The 12212-nt window shown below is 35.6% G+C and overlaps 1 protein-coding gene across 5 annotated transcripts in view; it reads left to right on the forward strand.

Moving 5' to 3' along the window:
- Nucleotides 1-12102, forward strand: part of LOC132701617 (tyrosine-protein phosphatase non-receptor type 13-like) — a 166352-nt gene extending 154250 nt beyond the window's left edge. The window contains exons 10-12 of one of the 5 annotated variants that reach the window (XM_060669705.1): nt 2948-3183; nt 5727-6325; nt 9327-12101. In XM_060669705.1, coding sequence (XP_060525688.1) covers nt 2948-3183; nt 5727-6325; nt 9327-10063 — 1572 coding nt within the window. In that variant the 3' untranslated portion in view covers nt 10064-12101. Of the gene's footprint in view, nt 1-2947; nt 3184-5726; nt 6326-9326 lie in introns of all 5 variants that reach the window. The other 4 variants (XM_060669706.1, XM_060669710.1, XM_060669708.1 and 1 more) reach the window with 4 other exon arrangements.
- The last annotated feature ends 110 nt before the right edge of the window (nt 12103-12212 follow it).

The raw sequence follows: 12212 nt of genomic DNA on the forward strand, positions 1-12212 counted from the left end.
GCAGTACTTCTAGCAGACACCTTTAGAGGCTATTACAGAATTTTAATACAACAGCAAAACAATACGTAACTGTAGAAACTGAAGGAACAAAATGTATGGTTCTTTCTAAGTAACCGGTCAGACGCCAATTTGAAATTGAAGGAGAAAATAATACAAGTAATGAAGTTGATAGTAGATAAATCCAGAGACCATAATAGATTATATAATGAGGAACATGGTCAAGCTGTCAAAGGAGGAAAAGTTTCAAGATTTCTACGAAACATGATGCGGAGAAATAAATATGATCTAGAGAGTAAATTAACAAAATATAAGACAATATCAATAATGACATGTGGGCCAGAAACTCGAGCTTATACGACTGTCACGTGTCACAGCTATAATAGGAAGAAATAAATTAGACAGGGGGAGAAATTCAGTAATGTGACAGCAACGTGACATCCCGAAAATGGAGAATGGATTGGAATGACTACGTAAAATATTATTGTAAATTATAATGTTGAGGTAATATGAGGTAATATTGTAAACCTCCAGTGAAAAAAAAGCGCAAGAAGGTCACAAAAAAGATGGGCACACTTTATTGTTATGAAACTGTATGTGAACAGTAAAATTTCTATCTATCTACAACAGTGGTACTAGAATGATTTTTTTCGTATGCGACTCCCAAACTCTACGTTTTTTTGAACTTTACTTGTGGAATCTTCAAAAAAGATTTAAAGTTTATCTGATGGATAATACTTGAGATTTGCGGTTTCTCGATTATTAGTTCATTAATTCCCTATAAATTGTTTAAATACTGTTACTAGATTATAGCTAATAGAATATTATTCTTAATTAGTTAAATAGTTAAGGTGCCCTTCGCCAAGTTAATTCTAATCTATGCTATTTCATTTAACCGATCGAATGCGTTTTTATTACTCTCTTCTAACCGTGGGGCGACTATACCATAGAATTTGGTAATTGTTCCTACCGTGCTGCCAAAGTGATTGGAGTGCGAATTAAATTTTACTGCCAAAGTGTGAACACTTTAATTATCACAGAAGTAGTTACCCGTTTTATAAAAGCGATAACTTATACATTTTATTAACTTTACGTATTATATTTTTATAAAATAACTATCATTGTAAACAGTTTAAACGTTAAGAAAAAAAAATTGTTTGGATTAATTTATTTAAAATTTGAAAAAATAAAATTTATATAGATTTCTTATGTAAAAGTGTATAATTTGATATTCGCAATTGCTTAAAAATAGGGACAAAATATTTGCAATAACCTTATTAATCCAGAAAAACATTTTGTGTTTAATAAAAATAATAAATTTTGCAAATAAACATACATATTTCCAACACGGTATAATATTACAAAAATATTTAATTACATATTTTAGCTGTTACACCTACAAACTCATTAAAATATTGGGTTGTTCGGAAAGTCATTTCGTTTTTTTTGGGGAACATGAAAGACAGTTTTCGTATAATGAATAAATATTTTATTAAATTATATATTGGCCATTCTGGTCCAACACCTTTTGCCATCTTTCTGGCAGTAACATAATTCCCCTCTCATAAAAGTTTTGGTCCTTGCTGGCAAAAAACTGGTTCAGGTGGTTTTTGACATCTTCATTTGAGGTAAAGGTTTTGCCATCCAAAAAATTTTGCAGGGACCGGAACAAATAGTAGTCGGAAGGCGCCAGATCTGGAAAATATGGTGGATGTTGCAGTACGTCCCATTCAAGCTGTAAAAGTTTTTGGCGAGTGACGAAACTTGTGTGAGGTCTCGCATTATCCTGGTGGAACACTACACCCTTCCTGGTGATTAATTCGGGCCTCTTCTCTTTAATTGAATCATTCAATTTGTCCAGTTGATGACAATAGACTTCTGAATTAATCGTTGTATTGTCCGGCAAAAGCTCAAAAAAAACAATTCCTTTGACATCCCACCAAACGGAGAGCATCACCTTTTTTTGGTGAATGTTGGCTTTTGACACGCTTTGAGCCGGTTCATCTTTTCTGCTCCATGACCTCTTGCGTTTAACATTGTTGTATACAACCCATTTTTCGTCCCCAGTAATAATCCGCTTCAAAAATGGATCATTTTCTTGACGTTTGAGGAGCGAATCACACACGTCAACGCGACGACACAAATTTCCCTCCGTAAGGACATGGGGCACCCACACATCGAGCTTCGAGGTTAAGCCCATGCCTTTCAAATGGCCATAAACAGTCGAATTCGACAAATTTAATCTCTCACCGATCTCTCGTGTGGTTATTCGCCGATTTGCATCAACTAATGCCTTTATCGCATCTTTGTCAGCTTCGACCGGCCTTCCAGACCGTGGTGCATCTTCGACATCAAAATTGCCGGATCGAAATTTTGCAAACCAGTTCTGGCACTGGCGTACTGTTAACACGCCTTCTCCATACACATCCGTCTATTTTTTTCTCGCTTGGACAGCATTTTTACCTTTTCTGAAGTAAAAAAGTAAAATATGACGAAAATGCTGCTTATTGCTCTCCATATTTAAAAGGGCACCAACCAAAAACTACTGCGTAGAATTAATAGAACTTTTTCACACACAAGCCTTGCAATATCAGCTCTCAAGACATATAATGGTTATGCGGCTTAAGTGTGAAGTTGGTTTCGAAAAAACGTAATTAAGTCCTCTGACGGGAAAAAACGAAATGACTTTCCGAACAACCTTATAGTGGATTCTAAACAATTTAACCAACTCTCAGAATACCAAAATATGTTAATAAAGTTTGCAGGATATCAAGTGACACTAACCAGAACTAAAATGGAAAATGAAATTTCTGATTCCGTTGAGACTGTCATTTTGTGACGCTAGCGACCCACAAACCACAATAAATGTGTTTTATGATTTAACATAAACATCTATTTCCGTTCTTTGCCTACGCTTTGCTGCAAGGGTGAATCATCCTTCCACTTTCAGATCCTCAAGGACAATACCGACAAGGAGGTGTGGCTTTACATAAGCGCGCAGGGAGTCAACCTGTACGAACGCGGCAAAAACACTAGCAACTTCGGGCCGCAGCTCTATGAAGCATTCGAGTGGCGCGACATTCAAACTCTTTGCTACAGCAAGCATTACCTCTGCGTTTTGCCGCACAGCGGCGCTCGCCGCGCCGCCAAACTGAAGAAGTACAAACTAAAGATGGACCACAAAAAGTAACCTAATTCGGTTCGGCCCACAGTGCTCCACGGCATAGAGAAAAACGCACAAAAACCTTAGTTTTGCCAGAAATTTAGTTAAGTCAAATATGACTTATGTTTTTTTAAATCTACATAACTGACCTAGTAAATTAAGTTTAAACTCGACCTATTACTTACTCAATTAACACTACACATTTCCACATTATAAAGGAAGGAACCATTCGTTTAGGTTCAAAATGGATTTCGACTGACATGAAATTTTTGCAGGTTTTTAAAAAACAATTTGTATGCGTTTTCACCAAATTATTTAATCCTCTTTCCGTTATACTTAAATATAAAATATGCAGGTGTCAATTGTGTCATTTCTATTACTTCTGGATGGATACAACAAAAATCTCAAATTTGAACAAGTAAAAATTAAGTAATATAAACACAACAAACAAAAGAAAAATTAATAACAACGTATTAAAATAACAAAACCTATCTCTAATTTATGTTGGCTTTTTCTATATTTTTATCTTAATAGTTGTAATTTAGCTGAAATCATCAGAATCTGAAGACTCTAGGATTTTGATGTAAGCACTGTGTTTTTGGTGACTTCCCGCTGGTATTCTATAATAGTATATTATGCAACAAGTGCGGTAAACGGCAAGCGGAGCGCAGCGAAGCGAGTTTTTAATAAACAACTGAACGAACGTGTTGCATACTATACTTCTTCTACGACCGTTAGTTTTTGGGTACATTTTCGCAAAACAACACGAATACATTCACTGACATCGCCGTCAAAATTGACAAACGTCAAAATTCAAAGGGTGGGAAATATCTCCGAAAACATCCGATTGCTGCCAATCCCGGAAATGTCCGAAGTGGCTCGGATTCATGGGAAAGGAAACTGACGTGGTAAAGTGACGCTTCCCGCACGCTAGATCGGTGGGTAATTAGGTATTTTATATACGGGAGTAGAAAAACGATATTTGCGTACTTCTTCCTGGCGAGCTTTAAGCTCTTTTTTCGATCAAAATGTTCTATAATTTCGCACACATGACACTACTTTGCATGAAATGTCAGTATACGAATTGACGTATAGCTCTCGTGGTTCTTTAAGTAAAATTTTAAATGGGCCCTCATGAATTTTAAAACCGCTAGATACCACCGTTAAAATTATATGAAAATTTTCTGCCATAGCAAAAACCGTGTGGTAGCGTTGCCATCATTACTCGATCCAAAAACCTTGTTTTGGCATGTCAAACAAAATGCCCATCTTAGATTTAAATTCTGTCCTTTTGTATTTTTTTTAGTATTTTGGAAAACGGTTTTGTGTTCGGCGCTCCTTACTTGCCAGCACTTAAATGGTTACCTGTATGAAATATATATAATAAGCAGATCCATGCACGAAGTGTTGACAAAACAAAGTTTTTCTCGATGAAAATGTCTGTTTTCAATGGTCTTAAAATTCATCTGTTTCGGATTATACAATAGTAATACATTTAGTTGTTGAATTGGTTCCACTTAAAATATTACTAACACTGCCATCAAATATTGTAAAAATTATTTTAAATTTTATCTCAGAGTCAAATTTTAATGTTTAAAGAACATTCCGCTCAGATTTCCGTTAAAGTTTCTAAAAATATGTTTACTTGGAAGGCACTGTTTATGATCGCTATGAAAAGAACGATAACGCTTCTTAAATTGAATGAATAGTGTTGACGTATGTCTTTGAAATTTCTGCTGCAAAATTTATCTCTTCTGTCGGATGTATTTAAGATATCTGCAACCGGTCATTTTTTAGTTTTACTTGACGCTTCATTGAAAGGCCTGCCACGACACCAGGTATATCTTCCTGATACATTAACAAGTTCATCAGGAAGTGAACATTCATAACTGAGTCAGTCACCGTAACGCTTTAAAAAATATGATCTATTTCTTGTGCAATTTCTAAATTTAGTTTTTGACAGTCAAGCAGCAAAATTATTATACATTTTGTTGTAAACCTCAATGTTCAATAAGTACGTTCCTTTGCACCCTTTCCTCATTCGCTCGAAACCACTCGTTTATAAGGCCCGAATTTCTGACGCAAACATTTTCCCGCAGAAAGAAAAAAAATGCAGCAAATTTTGTTTAAATATGAACGATAAGTATTAAGTTTCCCTAAAAGCGTAATAATTTCACAAATAGTTTTGGACGTGTTTCAAAAAATTCTCATTTAATTTTGTTGTATTCATTTTTTTACATATTTTAAGACGCTTGTTAAAAAAACTGAAAAACTCCGAGAAACCCCTAAAGAATACAACACCATGGATATGAAAGAGTACGTACGTACCTTGATGTCGATTTTCCATTATGGAAAATTAATTTTTGGATCTATCTAAATCGAAACAAGGCGACTTGGTTGCAATCGAAGATTCCAACAGTTATTATAATTTCAGACAGCCCTTTATCTGGTAATAATGTTATGAGCGCTATGAAAAAAGCGAAAATTTCCAAATGTTGTCCATGGTGTGGAGCGCTGTGCGGCGGTGAGACGCGTCGTTTCCCTAACTCCCCCTATCGTTTCGCAGGAGTTACTTCGCTTTCCGACTGGCCTCGCTCCACCATCAGTTTTTTCTTAGGCTACGTACGGAATACACTTCTCTGCAGACTTTATCGCGACAGTTCGGCGTCCCGCTGAAAGACATCAAAAACGAAACCAACTCCCTCTACAAGCTGGACGCCTTTACGAGGCCGCTTTACAGTCACGACTACGAAGGCAGCGTCAACGCGGAAACAGAGTTTCGGATTCAGTTCCGTACGTCGTCGAAGCTGGGCAAGGCCTCGACGTCCGATTTCCATTACAAACGTTCCAAGAGCGTCCAGGAGCTCGCGCCAAACGAGTCCGTCAACGAGGAGTTTCAGAACAAGGAAAACGAAAATCCCAGCCTCGTGTTGGACAGTTCGTGCCTGGCCGGGCTGATGCCGGAAAAACGGCGCGGCGTCAAAATGGGTACGAGGGCGATCGCGAATATGGCGTCGAGGGTGTCGCGCAGCATGGAAGCCGTCAATTGCGATTACCTGGAACAGATGTCGCTACAGTCGGTGTCCTTGAACTGTAGTTCGACGTCGGCTTCGAAGAACTCGCTGGTCGAGTACGGGAACGGCACGGAAGCCGCTTACATCTTGGGTGAGTTGTGTGCCTCAGGGTTACTAATTTGGGCTTGCGCTTGATTCGTTTATGATATTAATAATATATAGGGTGTTTTCTAATTGAATGTCAATAATTAAAGGGCCGATGTTTGGGTCAATTTTAAAAAGAAAACTTTTTGAGATACAGGATGGTGAAGTTTTCAAAAATAAAATGTATTTCTTTAATATCTGTAATACCACTTTGCATATTTTAATGAAATTTGACACGCATTTACTATGTATTAAAAGACATTATTTAACGTACTACAATTTTTTTTTAAATACACCAGTGGAGGGCGTACTGAATTTCACCTGTCTATATCATATCAATATCGTTAATATGACAGCATGCAGAGAGTTATTATCATTATTATTATCTGTGTTATTAAAATACTTAAAAAATCGAAGCACGAAATATGTGTTTTTTTTTTAAATTAAGAAATGTCTTTAGAAACAATTTTAGATTAGAATAATTTGTATTTTAAGAGAAATCAGTAGCGTACCACCAATGTATGTCAAAATAGATAGAGGAAATTCCGTACACCCGCCACTGGTGTATTTTAAAAAAATGTGGTGCACCAGATAATGCCTCTTGATACATAGTATATGTCTGCCAGTTCAGTAAAATATCTAAAGTGATATTACAGGTATTAAAAAAATATATTTTTTTTGAAAACTTTACCACCCTATATTTCAAAAGTTAAATCGTTTAGAAAACACCCTGTATATGCAGACGCAGCAATATTTTAGAGGGTGATTCCTGAAAAAGGCCCTCATGCATTATTTCCACTATAAAGAGTGTTTATTTTATTTTAACTGATTTGGCCTTAACCAAATAAAAATTTAAATAGTGACGGTATTTAGACTGTATATTTTATTCATAAAAATGTAGGCCACTGACTTTCGATTTAATTTCGATACTTCCCTGAGATAATATAGCGACCAAAACTACTACTTTTGCGTCTCTTGAATTTTTGCCATATCTTGCTTCGTTTACGAGATAAAAAGTAAAAATTGTTTCATTGCATGTCCATTTATCATAAAACTAGTTTTCAACATACCACAATGCAAACAATGCGACTAAAAACAACTTAATATTTATCATACAAAAACCGTTGAAAGTGAGTGACCACGTCCAGCTCGGATTCAGGAATCCGGACTCTTCTCCTCGTAGATTGGCGAACTCTGTTAAAAAACTGTATCCTGTACCCTGTATCTGGGAAGCAATGCATTTTCGGAGTTGTCGAGACTTTTTTTATAAACCCCCTTAAATTTTGACCCTACTTTTTTAAATGCCCTGTATATATAGATGGGTTGATAACGTTTTCCTTTTTCCGTCTTTCTCGTTCGTTTCGATCTCTCTTCCTCTAATCTTTCTGTCTATCCCTTATTCTCTCTAACACTTTCTTGGTCTGCCTGATCTTCTTCAGACAAGTGTTTGTTTTAGGAGTCTTTCTAGAGGAATGCTATTGTCCATATCTATATTGCAGCAGTTGTTGATTGGTTATTCTTTCTCATCTAGATATTCCAGCTGATCGCCTTTCTTTAATTGGTCATACTTCTGATGTATAGGTTATAAGGCTTGTGTTATATTTTCTTCTCTTGTTATCGTTTGATATGCTTTGTTCCAAAAGATTCCTGTTGAGCTGTCGTACCTTGCCTATCTTTGTCTCTAATTCCTCTTTGCAATTTACCATTTTATGTAATTGTGACTCTTAGATATTTGTATAATAATAATAATAATTTAATTGATTTTCACTGTAGGTTGTTTGTTTAAAGTATATTAGCTTAAGAATATTAATGCAACGTTCCACGTGTAGAATTTCAATTTCATTTTTAAAAGTACTGATTTACTTAAAATTATCAACTGCGATTGGTCATTGTACCTTCTTCTCGGCATTGTTTAATATATATATAACCTAATCTAAAATAAAGGTATATAAAAAGCGAATAATCATCCGACATCGATTTTATTTTAAATTTTGTTGTTACCGCTGCAAAGCAAAGGTAACGAAAAATGACGTCATTACAAATGGGTATAATTCCCACTTTACTCCCTTCTTCTTTCAGATTTCCTGTGTCCGACAGTGTGAATGAGTCCTATTGATTTTATTCCGATCCGTTTCTTTTTTCTCCTCAATTTTGGCTTCCGGCATTAACTGTGGTATATTATATTTTTTATTTTTTTAAATCTGACCAAGGTAGTTCCACTCGGTGCGAGAAATGTTAAGCGAACACTTCTATTTGTTTTTTAATTAACAGACCAGCTGTTGCAGAGATCTTCTATCTGACAGGCGTGTCAGAGATAAGGATAAACCATAATTCATTCTATGAAATGAACTGTTAAACAGGTTAACCCTCTATAAGCGATGTCTGTGGCATATTAAATTCTGGACAATCTATTAATCTATGTAGGATTTGTTAGTTATCAATAAATTTTCTTATTTTGTTAGAGTTGCTATAGTGTAATAATCCTTCATTCTACAATAATATACCCATTTTATTTTATTAAGCCTCTATCCCATATAATAGTACGCACCATAGACAACATTTTACTCCACGCATGCGCAGCAACTGCATTTAACTACCTCTATCTTTTGCTGCTGCTCAGTCGTGAATTAACAACATAAATGTAATTCTCCTAGCTTAGGTTAGGTTCTTATATAAGTTCCAGAATTTTATATGGCGAAGGATAACAGCTACACTCATCTGTAATTTCCAATATCCTCTCTTTCACTCTTTTTAAATACGGGTACAACCTAGCCTTTTTGAGTACTTTCTAATATTTATTAAATTTAAATTCAAGGGAGTGTTTACCCTTTTATTTACTAAGATCTTTAAAGATCCTGGTTCACTAAGTCTGTTAGAGCTGGAAAACCAAATGTTCCAATTCTACAAAAGTAAAACCAAGCATTCTCTGTATCTCTGTAAGTCGTGTAATCCGATTGCATCTTGTCACTATTACTTAATCACCTACCGTTTCTGTCGTTGCCTTTCAGATTCCACCATCAAATCCTACCCCCACCAGTTGCTGCCTAACTTCCAAGAGAGCTTGAACGACACCCTGATCGAGAAGTTCGACAACATCTCCTGCGCGGAGGAGCGTTGCCTTACCGCCGTGGCTCTGGAAAGGGACGCCGCCGGTAGCTTGGGGCTCCAAATCACCGAAGGCTCGGACGGGAACGTCTACGTGCAGTCGGTGATAGGTGGAGGCCCCGCCCACGTGAGCGGTCGCGTCCTCAAGGGCGACCAGGTGGTCGCGGTTGACGGACAATGCTTGCTGGGCATGAAATACACCGACGCTCTGGATATTTTGAAGGACACGGGACGCAGGGTGGAGTTTGTGCTGTCCAGAATCGATGACAGAAAGAGTAGGGCGGACAAACCGACGATGGTCGAGAGTCCGGTGGAGAAACACCTCATAGAGTCCTGTCACGACGTGGCTAACGCCAGTAAGCTGGCTGACGTGCCGTACTACTTGCGTACCATAGTACCGCAGACCAGGGACAACGACAAGGCGATCGTAGTCGACATGATACCCAAAAAAAACGTAGGCATTGCCCGGGTATGGTTGTCGAGAGAGCCGAAAGAGGACGCTAGCGGTAACCAAGGAGTGGCTCTGCCTAGGAGTCTGGGCCTCGGCAGAAAATGGAAAGGTCCCGTAAGGTACCCGGTGACTCCGGTAAAACACGGCGCGGACAGCGACGGTTCGGACGACGATCAGGTTTTCATTTGAGACACCCGGTAAGTAGTTTTCGGTTTTAAAAAGTTTAACTAAATGTGATACTAGAATATCAATAAAACGTTTTTTAATATACAGACCAATGTATACACTTTGAGCTTCCGTAGATTAAAAAGTGATCGGGTTTGAATTTATATATATATATCATTATAATGTAATCTCGTTGTTGTAAAAAATGGAGATTGCGAATCTCCTACTTTAAAAAATCTTAACGTGCTATGTAATACAAACATCAGTGTATTGGTAATAATGTACAGAGTAAACTTCGGAAACTTATCAGAATCGTTGGAGCTTTTTTCTTCGAACATTTAATTTTTTTTAATTCCACGAGTGTTGAGATGTTCTTCAACTAACTACTTAAATGTTGGGTATTCTTTATTATATTGTGTTTAATATCATTTGTGGTAGTATTGCTTAAATAAAAGAACATTTAAGACAATGTTTTTTTTTCAATGATATTATTATATTATATGCTGTCCCGTTTTCTTTCTTTGTGTTTTGTTTTACTCTAACTAGATAGAGATAAATAAAATTTAAATAGAAAAGTTTTTTACCTTTTACTTACATCTTCTTAAATGGGAATCTTAAAAAATTTGTTGATGGGGTCGCAACAATATATATTACTTTTTTTTTAGTTGGCCATGGATGTTCACTAATTTTATAATTTTATAATCGGTATATTAAAAACCAAGTTTACAACGATATTGAATACATCGACAAACTAAAACAAATAACGACTAGAAAAAACAAACAAAAACTTAATGACAACCCAGTAATGGTCTCTATATTATATTATAGAAATTAACATACAGGTGCTTAATCACAACAGATGCTCAAATTATCTAATATTGTGCTTCCATCAGCCATTTTTAACTGAACAAGTAGTATTATAAATCCAACTAATTTGTATGTAACCTTTCAAATTTTCAAAAAAAAAGTTAAGAATTCTATTTAGATGTAACGCCGCACCATCGAACCCAAGTTGTTGTTTCAGTTTATCAATGTTTTCAATATTGTTGTTACGTAGGTCTTTAAAGGGGAATGTTTTTAGGTTTTTAAGTTATTTAGAGGTTATATATTGTTGCAACTGCACGAAAAAATGCATTTCTTGGATTTACTCCGATAAATGTTAGTGTTAATAAATTAGATTTAAACGTTCAAGTTCGCTACTGGATTATATGTAAAGATTTTTTACATTTAAAGTTCTTTTTGTCTCCATAAATACCTCTATTTTTAAATAAAATCTAATTAGCACGTTTCTGCCATTAAACAAAGTACTAAAAAAGAGAACGGGACACAATATCACCCTATATTATCAACGAAAAAAACACACTGCACAAATCAAAGTCAAAAAAGTCGGCACATCTTTTTTCTGAATTGGTTAGGGAGAACAAGTCCCCTACCACAGTTAACGATTGTGATAAGGTTTACTTTAAAAACTAAAATAAATGTAACATCAAAAACTCCGCCGACATCACAAAACTGTCATTGTTATGTATTTATATAAGCTAGTAAAAAACTAGATAGATAGTAAGATATTTATATTTTTAACTTCACCATATCAAAAATGGATATTAAAAAATAATACATGTCGGTAGCCATAGTATAAAATTCTCGTTACATCTCGATATTAACGGTCGACCATAACTATATTTATTGTTGTAGACGTCAAAGAGGATATTTATTCCGAGTCTTATTTGTACATGTAGTTATATTTATTAAAAACATATCCCATAAGGCTACCTAATATTTTTAGGATGTAATTATGTTTAGTGAACGCTATTTGTAGGGCCAATATAAAAGTGTGCCTAAGAAATTACAGTCTGATAATAATATTAATGTGACATATGTGTATAAAGTATATTCATTCTAAAAATGTTACATGATAGGTATAGGTGTTTTATCCATATATGATTTTATGCCGATTTGGTGATAATAATCTTCTTTTTCGTTAAATAAGGAGAGTGTTTTTTAGATCTTAACTAAACGCTTTCCGTGATAATGTTAGATCTCGAATAAAATTAGAATCAAAGTGGCTGTTTCTATTTTCCAGCTTCATTCTTCTCTATCAAATACACCAAGTATTTCGTAATAAACGTGATGTGATTTAATAAAAGAAAATAGACGTCTTTGTCTTACCTCA

This window comes from Cylas formicarius, unplaced genomic scaffold, assembly GCF_029955315.1.
Source record: "Cylas formicarius isolate icCylForm1 unplaced genomic scaffold, icCylForm1.1 PGA_scaffold_4__25_contigs__length_36172078, whole genome shotgun sequence".
Taxonomy (NCBI): Eukaryota; Metazoa; Arthropoda; class Insecta; order Coleoptera; family Brentidae; genus Cylas; species Cylas formicarius.